The 23,514-nt window shown below is 38.4% G+C and overlaps 2 protein-coding genes across 4 annotated transcripts in view; one reads left to right on the forward strand and one right to left on the reverse strand.

The window, feature by feature from the left end:
* Nucleotides 1-14,084, reverse strand: part of invs (inversin) — a 249,468-nt gene extending 235,384 nt beyond the window's left edge. Inside the window, exons 1-2 of one of the 3 annotated variants that reach the window (XM_073054268.1) lie at nt 14,003-14,051; nt 12,176-12,235 (exon numbers count right to left, since the gene is read on the reverse strand). The gene's annotated coding sequence lies outside the window, so the exon portion shown is untranslated. Of the gene's footprint in view, nt 1-12,175; nt 12,236-13,004; nt 13,104-14,002 lie in introns of those variants that run through there. The other 2 variants (XM_073054266.1, XM_073054267.1) reach the window with 2 other exon arrangements.
* A 124-nt stretch (nt 14,085-14,208) lies between these two features.
* Nucleotides 14,209-23,514, forward strand: part of erp44 (endoplasmic reticulum protein 44) — a 78,607-nt gene continuing 69,301 nt past the window's right edge. The window contains exon 1 of the mRNA XM_073054276.1: nt 14,209-14,366. Coding sequence (XP_072910377.1) covers nt 14,307-14,366 — 60 coding nt within the window. The 5' untranslated portion in view covers nt 14,209-14,306. The remainder of the gene's footprint in view (nt 14,367-23,514) is intronic.

Below are 23,514 nucleotides of genomic sequence, written 5' to 3' on the forward strand. Positions count from 1 at the left end.
AAGCACCAGCTTCTCTGCCATCAAGGACATAAATACAGTAAGGCACTAGATAAAGGCCAGCAATATCTTGTTTGATCCCCCCCGACCCTGCTTATGAACTGTTTGTCCCATTTCCATTAAGAAAGTGGCTACACAGCATCTATGTCAGGACCACTAACTCAAATACAATTACCGTAGATTCCGGACTACAGAGCGCACCTGATTAAAAGCCGCTGGCTCTAATTTTAGAAATAAAATCAATTTTTTAATTGTAAAGGCCGCACCGGATTTTAGGCCGCACCGGATTTTCGGCCGCAGGTGTCCCACGTTGTAATATGAGATATTTACACAGAAAGATATTACACGTGAGGATTTTTTTAACTTTTAATTAAATCCATATGGTAACAAAAACAAATACATATTGCAAATGCTTTTTTTCGAACCGTGCCCGTACGCGGCTACTTTTAAATATACGTTGCGTATACTTCTTTACTGAACAACATTCCAATATCTCCTAACGACTGGTAAAAAATATATATATTGCAGCCTACCAGGAAAAGTTATTGATCACCTTTAACTTAAAAGCAGCGTTCGCTCAGATCCAAAGCCGCTCGCGTAATGCGCTCCCTCCCTCCGTCCCGTTTCATCGCAAACCGGCATTTTCCCACAAGACACCGCGAAACCGGGTGTGACGTCATAGCATCCCGCGATGTAGTACAGAAAACAAATATAGTTAAAACTCTTCTAACTTTAACTAGAAAATGAATTACTAAGCGAAAATATTATAAACTAAGTAACTGCCATAAGGCAGCACAATGCTTCGAGTGTTTTCCATGTTGATGAGGGTGAGTACAAATGACTGATTTACAATAATTTAATTGTGAAAGTGCGCTTGATTTATCGTACAATTTCATTGGACCTCTGTGAACTACTCATCAATTTTATTGGTCTACTGTTATGAGGCAAAATGTTTACGAGGCGGCATGAAAAAAAACCATGCATTAGCCGCTCTGGATTATAGGCCGCAAAGTTCAAAGCTGTTCAAAATGTGGGAAAAAAGTAGCGGCTTAAAATCCGGAATCTACGGTACTCTCCCCAAGCCATCAGGCTGGATCAACACCTCCTCCTATTAACCCATCGCACCACCCTGAAGCACTTTATGTACATACAATCAGTCTATGTATGTACAATCAGTTACTTCTACACTGTGTTTTATAGGATTGCTTTTATAATTATATTTATTGTGGGTTTTTAAAAATTGTGATCTTTATGCTTATTGAGCTTTTTTATGTTTCAGTACTCAAGTGTAAAGGATCCAGAGTAACAATCATTTCATTCTCCTTTACACTCGTGTACTGAAGAATGACAATAAACAATCTTAAATCTTGAATAAAAAATCTCAGGATTACTACTGGAGCTACATGCAAATCAACATAGGGCCAATAAGTTGAAAGCAAGGCTCAAAGAACATGAGAGAAGGGTGTTTCAATTCATGGGTCTCTACCATCCAATACTAGGAAAAGAGAAAACTGTTCCATTCAGACAGGGTTCACTGGAAACAAGCTGAAATCAGTGCTCTGGCAAATTGAACAACTCGAGCTACAAAGAATGCATCAAACAGAAAAGCAATTCAGACGAAGGGAATCAAAGTGCAGATAAAAAGCTAATAGTGCAGCACAGAGATGATTTTCAATGGTTACAGGATTGTGTTTGAAAGAGAAGTATATAAGTGAACAAAAGCAAATTGATCAAAGTAGGGAAAATTGAAAATTGTAGACAAATCAAAAATTAAACATCTTTATCCAAATGCACAAACCATTCGTTACGAGGCAAATGAAATGAAGACAAAACTATAGATAAATAGGAATAAACTAACCCATTACAGAGATGTAGCTGCAAAGTCCAAAGCAAGGAACTAAATATCCACAGAGACTTGCCATTTTGAAGGGATGGGAAGAAAAAGAGGTGGAATAACTGATAATAAATTTAACATTCGGACAGTGATGAGAAACGACAATGACTCAGAAGATCAGGAAGTTTAGGCAAATATGAGAAATAAAGAAGGAAATCACTGGTGACATCTTAACTAAGCAGTAATTGGGGATTATAATCAAAGTAATGCAATAATCAGGGGTCATAATTCTTAACTGAATGGAATAATCAAATAAGCAAACATAGTTAAGAATGAGGTCTTGTCAAGGATGAGTTCAGATAATGAATTCAAGAGAGTTTTTGCTGAACCAGGGAACAGACAATTTTGGAACCGATTACAGAGCTGATCACTGCTGAAGAATTGGTAAATGGGTTTATTATTGTTACATGTATCAAGGTACAGTGAAAACCCTGCATCCCATGCAGGGGTGTCAAACTCATTTTAGGTCACGGGCCGGATTGAGCAAAATGCAGCTTCAAGCGGGCCGGATCAGTCGGACGCGTGCGAATGCAGCTTTCGTTGCCTCCATTTTTTCAGCCTGCTCTCATGTGTCTCAGTCTCTGCTATAACTACAAAGTGTTTCACTTTACAAATTCCATTTCTTATGAAGAAGACTGCCGAGCAAGACTGCCGAATAAACACGAAAAACCCTGAAAACCTGGTACCTGAATAAATTCAGCATTAGCCATATCATGCGCCATAGGCGCTTCGATTACTGAGGCCAGCTTTAATAGTAATTAGATATTATCTCGCGGGCCAAAGATAATTCCACCGCGGGCCTTGAGTTTGACATATATGCCATATAGTAAAAATATACACACTACCCAAACAAATTATTTTATTACAACAGTGCATTGAGGTAGTAAAGGGTAGATCAATAACACAGCTGAATGAAGTGTTACAGTTACAGGGAAAGTGCATTGCATATAGACAATAAGGTGCAAGGCCATAATGAGGTGGACTGTGAGCCCATCCTATTGCAGTAGGAGATAATTCAACAGTCTTTTACCAGCAGGATAGGTGTCCTTGAGCCTTCTTTCAGGCTTTTGTATCTTCTGCTTGAGAGAAGGCAGAAGAGAAAATAGGGTGTCTTTAATTATGTTGGCTGTTTTACTGAAACAGCAAGGACTGGAGACAGAGTCCATGGAAGGGAGGCTAGTTTCCATGATGTTCTGAGCTGTGCCGAAAACTCACTGCAGTTTCCTGCAGTCACAGGTAGAGCAGCTGCCACACCTACTGATGCATGCAAATCAGATGCTTTCTGTGGTGAATCGTGAAGTTAGAGGGGATATGCCAAATATCTTTGCCTTCTAAGGAAGTTGGTGAGCTTTCTATGCCGTGGTGTCAATGTGATTGGACCAGTACAGGCTACTGTTGACATTCAGTCAGGAATTTGAAGCTCTCAGACCTCTCAACTTCAGTTTCATTGATGTAAACAGGAGTGTATGCGCTGCCCCCTGTATTGCAGACATTGACAGAAAGATTGTATCATGACACTATTCACTGGAATCTCCACCTCTTTCCTGTACTTCCACTCATCATTATTTGAGATTTGGCCAATTACATCTACAAACCTATAGACAGAGTTGGAACAGCATATGGCCAGACTAACTTAGTATATAAAAGTAGAGTAGAGGCTGAGGACACATCTTCATGGGGCACCCATGTTGAAAGCCAATGTGATGAACATGTTGCTGCCTTTCCTTACTGATTGCACTCTGTTAGTCAGGAACTTAAGAAACCATTGCAAAGGGAGGTGTTGAGTTTCAGGTCTAGGAGTTTGGAAACTTGTTTGCTTGGAAATATAGTATTGAAAGAAGAGCTGTAGTCAATGAACTGTAGTCTAACATGGGCGTTTTTATTGTCTAGATGCTCTAGGAGATGAGTATAGAATCAGGGAGGTGACATTCACAGTAGAAAATACAGAGGACTGATGTTGTGTAGGAAGCTCAAGTTAATGTGTGCTATGATCAGCCTTTCGAAGCACTTCATGATAGTGGATGTCAAAGCCACTTATTAGTCATTAAGGCACAATATCTTGTTTTCCTTGGTACCGGGATGATAGCTAGTGGAACCTTCAGACTTGAGATAGGGGGAAGCTAGAAATCCCTGCTAACTGATCTGTTCAGGATCTAAGTACACGGCCAAGGACATGATCCAGGCCAGATGCTTTCCTCAGACTCACTCTTGTAAGACATATCTCACTTCTGCAACAGCAACTGTGGGTTCAAGTGCATTGGAGACTATCAGGGCAGTTGGCGATATTTCAAACCCCTTCTGTTCCAAACATGTATAGAATGCACTAAGGTCATCAGGACAGGATGTGTTGCTGCTAGTGATGTTGGCTCACCATTTTGTACCCTCTTATATCATGAATCCCTACCACAACTCATAGCTGGTCTGAGATTCAATTTTGGACTGGTATTATCTCTTGGCATCCCTTAAAGATTTACAGAGGTGTTTCTCAATTTTATATATAGAGTTACTATATATATATATATATAGAGAGAGTTATATAAATATAGAGTTACTTGACTTGAATGCTACAGTCCTAGTCTTCAACAGTGAGTGGATCTCCTAGTTCATGTATGGCTACTAGGGAACTGAGAAGCCATCAAATTGCATAGTGCAATCAGGTGAAGCAGGTGTAAAATATCACAATAGAATTTTACATTTGAGGGGTTTCCGGTGACGTTATCATTGAGAATGGCAGCTTAAGTCACTAGCTCCTCCGGAAAAACGCGTATTAAGCCCCGTTAACCCATCAAATATAGTATTTTTTGAAAATATTTGAACTGAAAAGAGGGGCAAGAATGGGGAAAAGAAATGGAAATTAAAAAAGCGACACTGCGGAGCCTGCATCCGAGAGGAGTGCAGCGAGCGGCTCTCCTACTCGACTGCGTGCTAGCGAGGTGGCTGCTGGGCCTCGTTCAGACAAAGCAGCGAATATCTTCGAAATCCTGAAAGAGATAAGGGAGTTTCGGAAAGAAATAGAGCAACAGCTCCGTGATATTAAGTCAGAGCTCGCCAGTGTTAATCAAAAAATAGCGGTGGCAGAGACTCGAATTGAGAAGGTGGAAGATCGCGTTCAAAACGTGGAATGGATACTAAGCAAGACAATAAAAATAATACATCACCAAGAAGGTAAACTGCTTGACCTGGAGGGAAGATCATGGTGGAAAAATATCAGACTCTACAACCTTCCCGAAGGAGCGGAGGGCTCGTCTATGACGGAGTTTGTCGGAAAGTTACTGCGGGACGTGCTGGATCTGCCCCCGGCTATGAAGCTGGAAGTCGAAAGAGGCCATCGCACGTTAGTCCCAAAACCTACCCAGGATAGAAAGCCACGCCCAATAATAATTAAATTCCTTCGGTAAAGCACCAAGGCGGAGATTCTATGAAGGGCCTGGGGTAAGAAGAGCATTTTTAGAGGATAAATTAATATATTTCGACCAAGATTACCTCCCCCCCCCCGCAGTCCTCCAGAAACGCAAAGAATACTCTGAAATAAAGCAAGTACTAAAGCAAAATAAGATTAGATTTCAAACTCCGTACCCTGCTAAACTTCGAGTGATTTATGACAACGGGACGCGGTTGTACCAGACAGTGGAAGAGGCGACTACAGACATGAAGGCCAGAAGGTTGCCCATCAGCATGACCAAACCGAGGGAAAGCCTGACTGAGGAATTATCCCGCTCTGCTTGGGAAATAATGCGAGAATTGAGAAGGCAGGAGACGGGAGGAGGCCGAGAGAAATATATCAGGAAGAGACCGGGAGTTTCCCAAAGACAGTCCTCACCCCCTTCAGAACAGCCATAAGGTTTGGCTAACTTTAAAAATGTTGAGAAGTTAAACAGAAGCAAAAGTACATGGTGGTATACCTATCTCGAGAAATACTTATTATAATGTGGATTTTATATTACTTAGTTGTTATTCTTTATTCGCTCACTTACTCCTTTTTCCCCACCAAAATGAGAATATATATATGTGTGCATGTATGTGTGTAAGAGTGTGTGTGTGTGTGTGTGTGTATATATATATATATATACACACACACACACACACACACACATATACATTATATATATATATATATATATATAAAGTATATATAGCTCCTGCTTATATATACACTTATATATATGTAAGTACACAGGGAAATCTTTTCTGTGTAATGGATTTGTTCACTGACTTTTATGAATACTGCATTGGGGGCCCTCAACTCACAGGTAGGAGAGGTTATCCCCCACAGCTAGACATTTCCTCTAGCTCAACCCAGGGTCATTTACTAGAGACCTCAGCCTTGGAATCACACGTTCGTTGCCATTTTTGTTATTATTTGCGTTTCTTGGTTCTTATTTGTTCAGGGAGTAGATCGATTAAATTTTATTCTAATTTCAATGATACATTGACAGATAAATACAGATGGCTAAGGACAAGGTAAAATTCATTTCTTTTAAAGTAAATGGGCTATTAAATGCAATCAAATGTAAGAGAATTTTATCCAAAATGAAAAAAAGAACAAGCCCATGTAGAAACTCATTTAAGTAATAATGAGCATAAAAAAACTAAAGAGAATGTGCTTCACTAATCTGTTTTTCTCCTCATATAAATCAGGACATAGGAGAGGAATTGCTATTCTTATCTCAAGTAAGCTAAATTTTGAAAAAGTATTTGAAATGGGAGATAAAGAGGGCAGATATATTCTGGTAAGGGGGAATATAGACGGCAATTCAGTTACTCTATTGAATATATATGCACCCCCCGGAAGTGATATTGGTTTCTTTCAGAAAATTACTGATAGTATGGTAATGGAAACAGCAGGTCTCATGATATGTGGGGGAGACTTAAATTTACAATTACAACCAAACTTAGACTCTTCCAATAGAAAAGCCTATGAAACAAAATCTTTACATAAGAAAGTTAATACACTTTTTGAGGGTGAGGATGTTGGTTTAATTGATATATGGAGGGACCTTTTCCCTGACAGAAGGGATTACACTCATTATTCTGCTCCCCATTTTGTATATACAAGAATAGACTATTTCATAACATTTGGAAAAGACAAAGACAAAATAAACACTGTGGAATTGGGACAATAGATGTAAGTGACCATGCACCTATATATTTATCTGTTGATTTTGACCTACAACCAAAGAATACTATTTGGAAACTAAATTCAAGTCTACTCAATGATCTGTACTTTAAAGAACAAATTAAAAAAGAAATTGGTCTCTACTTAGAATTTAATAATGGAGAGGTTTCACCTCCCATTTTATGGGATACTCTGAAGGCGGTCTTAAGAGGGAAAATTATAGCATTATCGTCATATAAGAAAAAAACAAGGAATAAAACATTAGAGGAATTACAAAATAGGCTGAAGGAACTAGAGAAAAAACACAAATTGAATTTGGCACAGGGTACATTAGGGGAAATTAAAAGAATTAGGAATGAAATAAATAATTTGGCTACGCAAGAAATCAGGAAAAACTTAATGTTTCTGAAACAGAGACATTGTGAAAGTGGATCGAAATCTATGAAAATACTGGTGTGGAAATTGAAAAAAAAATAGCAGAAAATACAATTCATAGAATTAGGGACCCAAGAACGAAAATGATAAAAAAAATAAGCTAAGTGAAATTCAAGAAGCTTTTGAAGTGTTTTACTAAACTCTATATTCCAAAGTTCCGGGGGAAGCATAACCCAATTTGACACCTTCTTGAATTCTCTAGAGTTACCCACTTTAAGCGAAGAACAAAATAGAACGATGACTGGTGACATAACTGAAGTTGAATTAAAGGCTGCAATTAGTAGGCTTAAATTAAGCAAGTCACCAGGATCAGAAGGGTATATGGCAGTGCTGCAAAGAATTTAAAAATGAGTTACCGGGGGTAATTCCTGTTTTACTCCCCACAATGAACTGGGCTCTCAAATGCCACCCAGTTCGAAGGAAGCGATAATCTCAGCTATACCGAAAGAAGGCAAGGATAAAATGGAATGAGGGTCATTTAGACCAATATCCGTTCTTAATGTAGATTACAGGTTATTTACCTCCATCATGGCCAAACGATTAGAGGAGTTTCTACCCATACTGATATGTAATAATCAGACAGGTTTTATACGACAACGCCAGACTCAAGACAATATACGAAGGACACTTCACATTATGGATCATATACAAAAAAATAAAATCGAAGCAATAGTGATAAGTGTGGACGCTGAAAAAGCATTTGATTTGGTTAATTGGAATTTTCTTTACAGAGTTTTACATAGATTTGGTTTCCAAGACACAATTATTAAAACTATACAGACACTATATGACAATCCTACTGCTAGGATTAAAATCAATGGATATTTACCAAATAGTCTTACCCTAGAAAGGGTCACGAGGCAGGGCTGTGCATGGTCACCACTACTCTTCACGTTATATCTGGAACCATTAGCTCAATACATCAGACAAAATGAAGATATCAGGGGAATTACTATTAAAGGGACAGAGCATAAATTGGCTTGTTATGCGGATGACATTTTGATCTATCTAGGGCAACCAACATACTCTTTACCTAAATTGATGCAATCCTTTGAACAATATGGTCAATTATCAGGATACAAGATCAACATAGATAAAACCCAATTACTTTCATATTACTATAGCCCACCAAGTGAAATTGAAAGTCGATACCCCTGGGCATGGCACACAGAGTCTTTCAAATATTTGGGCATCATTATGCCAAAAGATTTGGCAAATTTATCAGAATGTAATTATCAACCTTTATATTAAAAAAATTAAGGAAGATGTGGCAAGATGGAACCTGATTCCTTTTTTCAGTCTCAGTTCAAGGATTGAGTCTATTAAAATGAATATACTGCCCAGTCTGTTATATCTCTTTCAGACCCTACCAATAGAGATTAATCAAAATCAATTCAATGAATGGAACAAGGTGCTATCAAGGTATATTTGGCAGGGTAAAAGACCTAGAGTTCGTCTCAAAACTTCGCAATTAGCAAAGGAAAAGGGGGGATGGGGCCTACCTTCTCTTAGAGATTATTATTTTGCAGCACAGTTGAGAGCTGTGATATGTTGGTGCAACCCATCATATGACGCTCAATGGAAAAACATTGAGGAGCGGGTACTTCCCATCCCTATACAAGCAATTTTGGCTAATAACAACCTGCAAAGGTACATAAATACTATTGATAACCCATGGGTGAAATTGACTCTTAAAATATGGAAAACTACTATAAAAGAATATAATCTAGAGGGAGATATTGCAATTCTCCCTCTAGATTAGGGAGAATCTTAAGGAAGTAGCCCAAGAAATAGTGGATGCGTTGGTGATAATTTTTCAAAGCTCCTTAGATTCTGGATTAGTTCCTGAGGATTGGAGGGTGGCTAATGTAACCCCACTTTTTGAAAAAGGAGGGAGAGAGAAACCAGGGAATTATAGACCGGTTAGTGTGAAATCGGTGGTGGGGAAAATGCTGGAGTTGGTTATCAAAGATGTGATAACAGCACATTTGGAAAGAGGTGAAACCATCTGACAAAGTCAGCATGGATTTGTGAAAGGAAAATCATGTCTGACGAATCTTACAGGATTTTTTGAGGATGTGGCTGGTAGGGTGGATAGGACTTTACACCAGATTTTACTCGGATGACTCGGATTTTACACCAAATAAATTGGATGCTAAATTTAAGGACTGGACAGCTAAAGGAATAACAGTTCTTTGCAACATAATGAAAGAAGGAACACTGTTCAATTTTGAAATGCTTAAAGAGAAACACTTATTAGAAAAACAAGACTTTTATCGGTATTTACAGATGCGACAATATGTTAACAAGACACTTAAAAATGTAACCAAGGCAAATATATGCTTGATAGAGCTCTTTAGAAAAGCATATAATTTAGATAATGGTAGAAGAATCATTTCAAGCATGTATAAGGGGTTGTCAAATCTTAAAACACATTCGACTTCATACATTAAAACAAAATGGGAGCAGGAAGGAGGGATAATTATATCTGAGGAAGAATGGACATCAATATGGAGATATCAATAGAAGTGTACCAGTTCACAGAAATGGAGGGAGTTTGGATGGAAAAACTTGATAAGATATTTTATTACACCCTGTCAGAAATCCCATTATGATAGTAACCTCCCTGTTTGCTGGAGAAAATTGTGGAAATCAAAATGCAAATTATCATATTTTTTGGGACTGCCCTGTTATCAAAAACAATTGGAGGGGGATACACAATGCCCTACAAGACATCTTTAAATGTGAAATACCCTTAGAGAGTAAGACCATATATTTTGGATATATACCTCAAGAATGGTTGAAAAGAGATAAATATTTAATGAATATACTGTTGGTGGCTGGTAAAAAGACTCTTACAAACAAATCGTTATTACAGGAGAGCCCAACTTTAAATACATGGATGGAAATTACAATGGACATTTACAAAATGGAGAAGATAACAGCATCTGTTAACCATAAGCTGGAATAATTTGATTCATACTGGGAAAAATGGTTTAACTACATAATGCCTCATAGGCCTGATTTTATTCTCACAAATCAATGAATCTGTTGTAAAAAAAAAAAGATCACTCCCTACTTGTACATAGATCTTTCCTTTTGCTTGTTTTTTCTTTCCACTCTTTTCTAAAAGTGTATACCTCAGATAAATACTTTGTGGAGATTTGTGATATATATGATTATATGATATATATGTACAATGTCTGAAATACATCTTATGGAAATGTTTGTTTGATGATGAACTTCAATAAAAAAATAAATTACAAAAAAAAGAATTTCACATTTGATGCAGCAATGCCATGTTGCAACAGAACCAAGATATTAAACATAAGAAAGTATCTGCATAGTGTTATTATACAGGGAGAAATTATCAAAGTGAACTGATAACTTGATGATGGTAAAAAAGAAATAGAAGATAATTTAATAATATATTTTGTTTTCCAAAATACATATCATTAAGAGACTGAAAGCTATGAGGAATGGGATGCACATGGCTAAGGCAAGAATGGTATTAGATTCAAGAGAAAGGATTATAAGTTATGAAAAGCAGTGATAGGTCCAGGGATTAGGAGAATTTTCAGAATAAAGATTACTAAGATTTAAAGAGATTAAAGAAGGAAAAGTACGAAATAAACCACTAAGAACTAAAGAGGGTAAGAACTACTATAAGTATATAGAAAGGGAACCCAAAGGTTGCTCAGAAATTGAGATTGAGTAAATTAATATTAAAATAATGCCAAAAGGGATGAAGAAACTTAAAACAATCAATATCACTGCAGAAGTAGACAAACTAGTGGCAGCAAAGGCTGGCAAGTCCCTTGCAACATTATATGGTTTCTGAAGGGGCTGCAAAGAGTAGATACATGATATTACAGTTTTCCAGCATTTCCTCAATGTCCCCATGATTGGGAAAATGCTGGAAAACTGTAATATGATTAAACAAAGTCAACATGATTTTATGTTTGGCAAATCTAATAGGCTACACTGGAGACTATATTTAACAGGGTGGAAAATTAGTGAACCAAATTTCTAAAGTCAAAGGATTGGGATTGGGGGTAATATAATGGCAAGAACTGGTTAAATGAAGGAAATATATTCAAGTTGGAACACTGTAACCAGCAGAGTGCTTGACCCTGTTACATATACATCAATAACTAACACAAAGGGATTGAGCATATCATTTCAAAGTTTACTGACAACACAAATACAGCAAATTGTGAGTAGGAACAAAGATCCTGTAAAAGGGAAACACATAAAAGATGACAAACAGGTCAGCATGACATTTGAGGCTATGTACTTTGCTAGGAAAAACAAAAATTCAAATTATTATTCAAATGATGTGGAAGCTATTAAATGCTGATATTCAGAGAGACCTTGGCACCCTCAAACACACATCACAACATTAGCATGCAGATACGGCAGGTAATTAACAAGGCAAAAAAGGTGTTGGCCTTTGATGCTGGGGGAAGGAATACAAAAGCAGGGAATTTGACTAATAGTGTACAAGACTTTAGTGAGTGCACATCTGGAGTATAATGTATAGTTTTCCTTTCCTGATTTTAGGAGTGTCTTGTAACAGTGCAGGAAATGTGCAGGATGAGTTATTTTTTTTTAGGAGTAAATGCATCAGATTAAGTCTATACTCCTTTTAAATGAATGAAGGATGATGTTATTGAGAAAGACAAGTTTATGACAGTGTTCATGCTTGAGAAAATGAAAATGAGAACACTTACTCTGTTCCAAGAGTGGTCAATTACAAGAATGTTCTCCGGATGAAGAGTTGCCCATTGAACCTAGAGAAAAAATTTCTTCCAGAGATTTGCAAATCTTTGAAATCTAACCAGAGAGCCATGATTGTGTGGAATAAATCAAACTGAACCAGGCCTGCTGCCCTAAAGCACTCCCCAGTGTCCCATCTAGGAATTTTTGCCTGGGACAGAAGAGTGCAGATCTTGCTGAGCTAATTCATTTCATTTTACTGAATAAGGAAAGGTGGATGCTTCTCAGTCAAAAGCAGGAATGTTTGTTGATGATTGCACAATGTTCAACTCCATTCATATCTCTTTGATAACTGAAGCATGCAACAAAAGCCAGGTTTAGACAGGTAAAGGCCAAGTCATGTGTGTGCTCTAAAACTCCCAAACCATACCCACCTAGATATTTTCTAATAACCCAATACTGAAATTTATTGGCACCACCATTGCCAAGTTTCTGGCTGAGAGGGTCCAATTACCATAAAGCCAAATAGATGAATGTTATAAGTACTGAGTCTGCAAGAGCAGGTCAGAAGTTGGGCAGAAGGAAGCAATGCTACTCCTGACAGTCAAAGCCTTTCTACTGCTGACAAGGCTCAAAAGCATATAATATTCTCCAGAAGCCTGGATAAGACCACCTACCACAACACTACCTCAACACCATCCAGGTCATACTTCCTAAAACCTTGACCATATTGTTAATGTACACTACAGACAGGGAAGGTCACAGCACTAATCTCTGGTTAAAGTTTTAGGAAGTATGATTATTAAACTTGCACATGACACGAAAAGTAGGGGTGTTACTCACAGTGAGGATAGTCCAGTAATCCAAAGTCACAGACTAATATTGATCAGTTGACCGAATAGATAGAACATTGGCAGATCATGTTTAACCCTGGATGTAAGAAGTGATGAACTTTGAGAGACCTGCTAAGGCAAATAATTCAAAAAAATGGTGAGGCCCCAGAGAGTATTGAGAAATAGTGGGGACCATGTTACAAGAGTCTAGGGAACCCTGAAGGTGACAACACAGATTAATATGGTGGTTAAGAAGGCACGCAGGATACATAGCTTCAATAACCAGAGGAATAGAATATAACAGCAGAGAGATTATGGTACAAATTTGTAAAAAACTGGTTAGGTACCACACTGTACAAATGTTTTGATAGCTTAGCAGGAGGCAAAAAAGATTTTCCAGGATATTGCTGGGGACAGAGCAGTTCTGGTCTATCATGTGATATCTTGGTCGGAATGCCCATATTCCAAAAGATAAAATATGCAAAAGCACCACTGGAATATCTTCTCCATAAACAATGCAATGATTTAAGATGACTCATCACCAGTTTAATTTGGGGCCCCAGGTCCCCGTCCCAATAGAAGACTTTAAAACGAAAGTCCTCCCCCCAAACCTAATAAATTATTATGGTTTCTGCAAAATATTCCCTATTTCGACACCACTATACTTGCAAACGTTACTCTTCAATGAAACGAACATGCCTTTCGTTGTTTTAATATATAGCGAGCTATTGCAAACACAAAACTCCGCAGCAAATATTTTAAAACAGAATTTAGTCAATAATATCAATATAAATTACAAATTATTTTCATTTAGAAATAAAACAACAAAGTGCCATAATTCCACGCTGACCATTATTTTATATTGGTGTGTCGTTGTTTACATAAAGCAAAAGGCCCAGGGAAAAATACTTGAAGATAACTTTACAACTTTGAGCTTCCTTTTCTTCATTCATGCGACAATACAGACAACGGTCACACACAGTGTCCGAATTAAGGAAATCAACTCACTAGGTTACTTTCCGACATCACAATTGCAGCTGTAAATTAAAGCTCTAATTTTCTCAGCAACAATTTTCCCCCACTTCCGCTGCTGGCCGCGCGCTACGTTCTGGTACATGTAGTCTTACTACAGCCATTACTTCAGAACTACCGATGATACAGCCACCAGAACTACAACTCCCAGCATGCAAACAGGAAGCGCTTTGCGCCGCTTTTTTTTCCCCACCCGCCTGTCGGTGAGGTTCTGGTTCCGGGCTGATTGGTAGAGCGCTGCAACCGTGTAGAGCGCGGTCAGTCCACCGGCACGGATACCATGACGTTTCCAGCTGCTCTGCTACACAGTTACTCCATTAGGTACATCCTTCTACTACTGGTGAGTTTCCACAGTCGTTTTGGATCTTTCGGTTCGATTGCCTGAACTCGAAGCCGCCGCCGCCGCAGTGGGCGCAGACTGAATGTCGAGGCTCTGTCATGGCCTCCGCGCTGTGAGCCGGTACTCACGCTGGAGTACACATTCTGTTCTCAGTTTTATCGGACGGCTGGCCTTGGCACTTGCCGTGCCTCTGGAGGTCTCAACACTGGTGAAGTGCACCGTCTCTGGCATTTCAGGGGACGTGAATGGGGGTTTTAAAAATAACACAATTTAAAGTTCGTGTTACCGTTTACTTAAGTAAAGCCAACCATTACCTACTTCTATCTGTCGGCTTGGATCTATCCCGGAATTCCTGCGGTTAGGCTGGACGGTTGTTGTGTCCGTTTTTCATAGGCTGATTATGTTAGTCCTGGCACCCGGAAACGGGCAATGTTCGTTAGGTATGGAGTTTACTTGTGCCACATGCAAGTTACTCTGCAGACTTTATTAAAGTGATGTGATTTTTTTTTTTGTTTTGTTCAATCCTAGTTAATCACTTAAGAAAAGAGAACAGAGGCTGGTCATTCGGCATAAAGCCCCTCATTGCATTAATTATGTAGAGATCTATCGACCTCTTTTTGAAAATAATCGTAGCAGGTAACCGAATTTATATAACACGCAACGAATCGTAGTGAGAACTGCTTAGGCAGAGAAGGATATGGAACTAAAGGGCAAAGATGAAATTAGAAGACTTGGCGAAAATGTGTGTTGCTCACAGGGAAGTTAGATAGGTTAAAAGGTCGTCACAACATCCTGTACTAAGTGTTACGTGCAATGTAATACGAAAACAGAATCACCATGAAAATAATTCCAGTAGCATGGAGGCTTGCTGTTGGAGGTGTAAAACAATTGGTACATGAAATAGAACTGAGGTGAATAATTTTCAGTGGTGTAGATTAGAGTTGTGGATATTAAAATGCTCTTCCAGTTGACTTGAACATTGCTACCCAAACATACGTTGACGATTTGCAAAGATAATTCCCCCCCCCCCCCGAAGATACTATAAAACATGACCAGCAGCTGTTTTATCAAACTCCTAACCTTCTGAAAGTGACATGTTAATTCTTTTAATCATTGCCTGTACAGTGAAAACTTTGTTTTGCATGCGCATCTGCATTGAGGTAGTATAAAGGAAGAGCAATAACAGTGCAGAATAACTGTCAGTTTCAGAGAAAGTGCTGGGAGCCAATAATCAGCAAAGCCAGGATGAGATCAAGAATCCATCTAGTGAGGCATTCGATATTCTTATAACACTTATAAACTTCTTGAGGCTGATGATGCAAGCTTTCAGGCCTTGGTAACTTCTGCCTAGTGTGGGTGGAGTCTTTGATTATGCTGGTTGCTTTTCTGAGGTGCAAAATGTATCCAGAGGACAAGAAGAGACAGCTGCTTTTCGTGTGCTGAGCTGACCTGACTCTATGATTAACTTGTGTTTTGTCAAGCTTGATTTAAGCTTTGTACACAAAGGCAGCAGATTAATAGCAGAGCTCACCTGGAATTGACTGTTGCTGAAATTCATCTAGCATTTGATTGAATAAAATGTCAAGAAGTCCTCAAAGAAAAATTGGCATAGTTGAAATTGGTTGGAGAGAACTCTATAGGCTCACGTCTTGCTTGGCAAAAGGCAAATAGTAGTTGGAGACTTTGATCCAGAACCTGGGGTCATAAAGCACAGAAACCAGTCTTCTGGCCAGCGTGAGTCCACACCAGCCAGTAAGTTCCCCTTTTACATGATTTTAATTCTCCCACATTCCCACCAACTTTCCTTGGATTCAACTACCCCTTTAACACTGGAGACAATTTGTGATGTCCGGTTAAAGTGCACATCTTTGGGATGTGGGAGGAAATCAGACCATCTAGAGAAACCCATGCAGTCCTAAGGAGAAAATGTAAACTCCGTATAACAATGGTCAGGATTGACCCTGGCTTGCTGGAGCTTTGAGGCATTGGCTGTGCCATTTTCTCTCAATACATTTTCTTCCCACCACTCCTTCACTAGCTCTGCTCTTCATTTCTTAATGGTTTGTCTAGTTCGTTTCGTCGATTAGTTAACATTGACAAATACTCCAACATCCTACATCCTAGACTTCCAGTGAGTGAGTAGTGGAAGCAATGAGAATTGAGATGAGCACTTGAAATGCCAAAAAGGTGCAAAGCTATGACAAAGTAGCTTGAGGTGAAGAGTCAATCTTATTGTACATGGGGACCATTCAATAATCTCATCGGTGGCATTGAAGCTGTCCTTTGGCCTGGTTGAATATGCATTCAGGCATTTCTATCTTCCGCCTGATGGGAGAGGAGGCAAGAGAGAATGGGGTCAGTGGGGTCTTTGAGTATTTTTGCTTTACCAGGGCATTCAGAATTACAGACAGATCATTGAGGGGAGGCTGGATATCTTGATGTGCCAAGCTGTGTCCACAATTTTCTGCAGGATCTTGCAGTCTCGGGCAGAGCAATTACCTATCAAGCCATGATGCATTGGATGCCTTCTATGTTGCATCTATAAAAAATTGTGTGGGTTGAAGTTTCATGCTGAATTCCTTTAGCTTCTTGAGGAAGTAGTGGTTAGTGATGCTGGTCTGCTTTCTTTGCTCTGGTGTTTGTAGTGAGGACAAGCTATTTGTGATATTTACTTCTGGGAACTTGAAACTTTCAACCATTTCCATCTCAGTGCCATTGATATAAACAACAGTGTGCACTGTCCCCTTCCTGAACTTTGGGGGTGTGGGGGGCTGAGTTACAAGGAGAGGTTGAATAGACTAGGACTTTATTCCCTGGAATGTAGAGATTGAGAGTGAGGTATATAAGATCATGAGGGGCATAGGCAGGGTGAAAGCACGTGGTCTTTTCCCCAGGGAGGGGGTGCTGTGGACATGGGTTTGACATCAAGAACAGCTTCTTGACAGAGTGGTGTGTGTTAGAATGAGCTGGCAGAAATTGTGGTTGAGGTGAGCACATTATCAATATTTAAAAGCTATCTGGGTAAGCACATGGGTAAGAGGAGTTTGAGAGCTATGGGGCAATTGTGGGAAAATGGGAATAGCTCACTGGACAACAGTCAGCATGGATGAGTTGGGCCAAAAGACTTGTTTCTATTCTGTAGAATACTAAGTCAATAACCAGCTCTTTTATTTTGCTGGCATTGCAAGAAAGGTTGTTATCATGACAATGTTACTTAGTTTTGTCTCTTTTCTGTATTTCACCTCATCATCATTTAGGATTTGCCCCAGTATTGTAATATCATCTGCAAACCTGTAAATGGAGTTAGAGCAGAATCTGGCCACTCTTTTTATTCAGGGAGTAAAGTAAGAGGTGAATTCAGTTTTTTGGGGCATTAGTATTGAGATAATCTTGGAATTGGAGGTGCAAATATCTGTCCTAACTGGATGCAGGTAATCAAGCAAAGGGATGTATTGAACCAAAGATTATTAAGTCACTAATACAATTTGGGATGAATAGCTTCTGGCAGTGCTTTCCCTGGAGAATGGAAATGTACTGTTTGCATCCATTCTATCCAAATCTTTTGTCATTTGAACTATCTCTAAGTCACTCCTTAGCTTTTTTTTGGTTCTTGTTTGTAGACCCCTGCATTTCTTGAATCATCCTTGTATATCCGAACTGCACTCTTTCCCTTCTCTAATGTACTATTTTATCTAGTGATGTGGCCAAATGTGTTGCTTAATGGCTGATAGGTTTAGCAGAACTTCCTTTTTTCCCCCATATACATGACAGAACTAAATGGTTTGCTTTTGTAATTCCCCTTGCACCTACAAAAATAAATACCGCCTCTATTCTTCTATCAAGTGTTCATCTATAAATAATTTTGTATTTTTTCCGGTTTGTTAATGTCCTCCTGGAACTTGTTGCAATCCTTTTTGCTGTCCTTTCAAATTTAGAAATTAACCATTAAAATAGCATAATGCAAGTTCAAACTAAAAAATTTTCAGAAATGCTTTGTATTTAACTCAATCATGTGCAAGGTAATTAGTGAATAGTTATGTTTGTTTATGATTTTCATGGGCAATCTATCTCATTGAATGTTAATATATACAGTTAACTTTCACTCAATCAACAATGGAACAAAGTGTAAAGAAATAAATCAGCCTGTAATCCTGATGTGTCGAATTACTGGAGGAACTACATCGCAAACAATGTAGATGATCTTGAGTGAAATAATGTACACCTTGGGGCCAAGGTAAATGCAATTATTGGAAAATGTATCCATGCAACAAATGGATGATAAATGTAGATTAATCAAAAAGGAAGCTGCAAGGAAACTCTAAGACAACTATAGTAAATCAGAGGATTTAAAAAAAAATAAAATCCATAACAAGATCCCTTGCTGTGATGCAGGAACTTCTAAAATTTCACCATTTTCTTCCTAGCTCTGGCTGCTTTCAAAGGTTAAACTATACTTTTATACTATTTTAGCATTCTGGTCCACTCTGTTATTTTGCCATCCATATGTAATTCCTTGCACCTCTGAAACCTCAAAACAATGCCTCATCTTGTGCCTCTCTTTGTGACCCACATTTGTACTTTTTTCCCTTGTCTACTTTTTTATAATTTGCTTTTTGTAGAAAGGAAGTATTTTACGTTGATCAGAAAAAAATGGCAATTTTCATTCAATGAAGTAACAAATATTGTGGTGCAGAGAATTATCAGCTTAACCTTTGAATTGCAAACAACAATAAAAATTGTGACATTGATGAATGTACCTTGGAGAAGACTTGACAGTAGTCTCATAAGATCTTCAACATTTGGCTAAAAGGGGATTTGGATGTAACTTGTGGAAAACAGCATTCCTGATGGTACAATGGTAACTTGTTGCAGTTGAGTACCAGTACCAGATTTGGATTTAACTTTCCAAGTTGGGCTATGATCCTAAATTTTACCAGATGTGCTGAGAGTGAACTAAGATTGACATTATCATGAGCTTCAGCACCCATATATAAATTAACCTTACCAAGTTGGGAGAAACTGTCTGTGAATACGGTTTTATGTTAGAACTTGGTGTTCTGGAACATGGTGATCTACCTATTTTTGACAGTACCACTACAGCTTTAAGATCTACTGTTTGAACTTCTGTTGCAGTGGGATTAGGAACATATGGTTGGTATGACCTAATAAAGACCATGCAGTAATAGGATTGTAAATGGGAAGATGTGTTAAATTTAATGGGAATCTCTAATGGCACAGTGGTTCTGCTATGAAAGACATTTGGTGCATGCTAAGTTTTGTGTAAGGCATATTGATTAAGTTGTATGATATTGAAGGAAACTGGTACATATATATAGCTGAATAAAAGATAGAAATAGCAAACTGTGTGATATTTGGCCACCCTTCCCCTAGCTCATATTCTTTACTTTCACTTTCATTATGTGTCCATGTGCTAGTGATATTTGGATATGCACTAAAAGGAAACAGCTTCATTATTTTGTGGACAACTTGATTATACCTTGTGAATTCTAGAGGGTTAGAAGAGTCTGAAAGATGACTGTAGGGTAATATGTTGGGTAGATTACTACTGTCTGAAAATTTGAGAAATGAGCTGATAATTTTGGGGAGAATTAATGATATCCTGTTATATCAAGGATAAGAGTTTAATTTTGAAGAGAGAAAAGAACTTGGATTCTTCTTCCAAACAAAAAGAAATCTGATGAATGTATGAGAGGGGAAACGAAATGCTGGAGTTTCTCGATTATATTGAGCAGCTGTAGTAAGGAAAAAACTTAATTTCTGTTTGAGCTTTAATTAAACCATTCCATGGGAAAAAGTTAGCCCAGATAGGATTATAGCTTTTCAAAAAAGGATTATAGCTTTGCAGAAGAGAGTTTCAATTGGAATAAGTCAATAAATCTTTTCAATCAGGTATAATGGTTCAGATAGCTACATTATGCAATATATTAGTGTAATATAACTATCTTTTCACTTTAATTGTAATTTTGCATGCTCTCCACATTAATGTTTCTGTATTTGAACAACAGCTACATTGACTCCTTGCCATTGAATGTGCATATTATGAACATACTAAATGGTAAGGGTATTCCCATGAATAAATAGTATTTAAAGGTATTTTGCCAAAATTAATAACATTATTAATATCAGCACCTGTCTGCTTATTTTTCATTGTTTCCAATCATCTTGCATTTTATGAAATACACCTGTTTACAAATTTTGCTTTAATGTCATACCTGAAAATAAAATAATGTGCTGATACTCCATTTTAATATAATCTTATTTTTCATCATGGCTTCCATGCATTCACCAACTGTTCTAGTCATAGAGAAGTATAGCAATCCAGTTCATATCAAAAGAGTTTAAACTGCCTACTCTCATCGACCTACACTGGAACCATTGCCCTTCATATCTGTACTATCCATGCAGCTATCCAAACTTCTCAAACATTGAAATCCAGCTTGCATGCACAACTTGTGCTGGCAGCTTGTTCCACTCTCTCGCGACCCTCTGAGGGAAGAAGATTTCCCTCTTGTTCCTCTAAACTTTTCACCCTTAACCCATGACCTCTGGTTGTAGTCACACACAACCTCAGTGGGAAAAAGCCTTCTGTATTTACCTTATTTATACCTCTCATAATTCTGTATACCTCTATCAAATCTCCTCTCAATTTTCTACATTCTAAAGAATACAGTTCTAACCCATTCAATCTTTCCCTATAACCCAGGTCCTCCAGACTTGGCAACATCTTTGTAAATTTCAACAGCCTTCAGCTATTTCATCAATAACAATCCCTGCAGAATTGTCAGAATTAGTTTTGTTCATGTTATGTTCAGTTTCTTATCAAATATTTATTGAATAATTCTATATCCTGATTCTGCAAAGTTTTTGTTGGCTTAGTAAGAGGAAAAACAGACATAATTGAGATGCTTGGTAGTCAATGGCTTTTTCCAACCCCTTTATAAGAGAGGTTGGACAGGCTTGGAGTTTATTCTATGACATTTAGAATATTGAAGGGTGACTTGATAGGGGAATACAAATTAATAACAGGCAAAGGGTGAAAGCAGTCCCTTTCCCAGGGAAAAGGACTTAAAGTACAAGGCATTGCTTTAAGGGTGAGAGGAGAAAAATTGAAAGGGACTTCATGGACATTTTCATGCAGAGGGTCCTGTGTAAATGGAACGAGTTGCCAGAGAAGGTAGTTGAGATACAATGGCATTTAACTTCCTGGATAATGAAAGTTTCAAGCAGGGCTACCACCATTTTTTATGCCTTTAACTGAAGGGTCTGTGGATCCCTGGCTTAGAGGGATACAAGTCATGTTGGCAACTTGTAAGGAGAGAGTTAAATGTGATTCCTCCTTTGTATATGCTAAAATAAAATGGAAGTTTGAAAGACAAAATGGTATTAGTTTGGAATGTGTCATGGCCTGTTTTGCCCCTTATTAACCAATATTTTGTCTCTACTTTGAATGCACATAGTTAAGATTAGATACCGGTGAAGAATGTTTATTCCCTTGCGCACCTGCTGTCTCTAATTTTGAGTTGTGTATATCTAAAGATTGTGAGAAATATAAAGGGGTCTTGAAGGGTATAAAAAGGGGCAACTTTTTGTGAGGCAGTTATCTTTGGCTGGGTCAGAACTCGTGCTGGTGCTAAGAATTGGTGATGGGGACAAGGGGTCAAGAAAGAGATCTGGAGAAAAGGCTGCGTGAGAAGCTGTCAGATCTGTCCTTCCCCTCTGGCATTGTGCAGATCAGCTCATTAAGTGGATGATTTGTTTTCTGTATTACTACTTCATTAATCATTTGTCTTTCTGTATTGTATGCTTTACAACTCTAATGAAGTGATTTCTTGTGACCTCAATACGTGTATGGTATTTCCTTTGTTTACAAATACCTGGTATTGCTGAATCAGAAAAGATTCAAGATTGTTTAATGTCCTTTCCAGTGCACAAGTGTAAAAGAGAATGAAATAATTATTATTCTTGATTTGATGCAGCATAAAAATAAACACAATAATAAAAGCACTAAATATAAACACACAGCTTGTATACTTTGAGTGTTGTTAGACACAAGTGTCTGTACATATGGTGTCTGACAGGAATTGACAGGTGGGGTGGGGGGGTGGTTTGGGTTTGAGGGTGGAGATGTTGATCAGCCTTACAACCTGGGAAAAGTAACAAGTAACTGTTTTTGAGTCTGGTGGTCCTGGCATGGATGCTATGTAGCCTCCTCCCTGATGGGAGTAGGACAAATAGTCCATGAGCAGGGTGGGTTAGATCCTTCAGGATGTTGCTGGCCTTTTTTCAGTTAACTTTCTTTATACATGTCCTTGATGGTGGGTAAGCTGGTGCTGGTGATGCATTGGGCCGTTCTGATTTTCCATTGTAGAGCTTCCTGTCCACTACAATGCGGTTTCTATACCATGCAGTTTGCTAGGATGCTCGTGTAAGAATATAATGAATTTTAAAATATTTTTGTTGCACAATTGAGACTGCTTAGGTGGGCACCATAGTCGGTATGGGCAGCTTGGATGAAGAGTCTATTCCTGTACTGTATTACTGATCCAAAGTTTGAAGTTATCAGTGATATCCTATTGCTGCTTCTGTACTTAGACCACGCTGGGATGTTGCTCTTGAAAGAAGCTTGGTGAAAATCCTTGAATCTTCGTTTTTCCCCATCTACCTAGAAATCTGTTGTGATGTCGTGTGTGTTTCTGGAGGCTGGAGTCAGCCATGCAAATGCAGTAACCTCGCCATCAGCATTTCTTTTTGCACCACTCCATTTTGCACCATTTTTTGTACTTTTTATATTTATTATCGTCAGCTTCATGTGAGCAAGGAATTACACTGCAGTCTAGAAAGACTAAGTAGGTAGTTAATACTGAAATGTTGACACTGCAAGTAGATTTGGATTGTTTTTGGAGACAATATCAACACTATCTTTTTAATGCCTTGATGCTGCCTGTAGGTAGTCCATGTATTGGATTAGGGTACAGCAGAACCTCATCTTGTATTTACTATGTGACATGCAAGCGTTGACCCGAACCATACGGTTCACAATGGACCCTATTTCAGTGCAGGCCTTTAAGCAAGGCTGTATATTGACCCTAATGCTTTTCCTCATTCACTTCCCTGGCAAGTGCTACAC

Source organism: Hemitrygon akajei, chromosome 8 (assembly GCF_048418815.1).
Source record: "Hemitrygon akajei chromosome 8, sHemAka1.3, whole genome shotgun sequence".
NCBI classification, from domain to species: Eukaryota; Metazoa; Chordata; class Chondrichthyes; order Myliobatiformes; family Dasyatidae; genus Hemitrygon; species Hemitrygon akajei.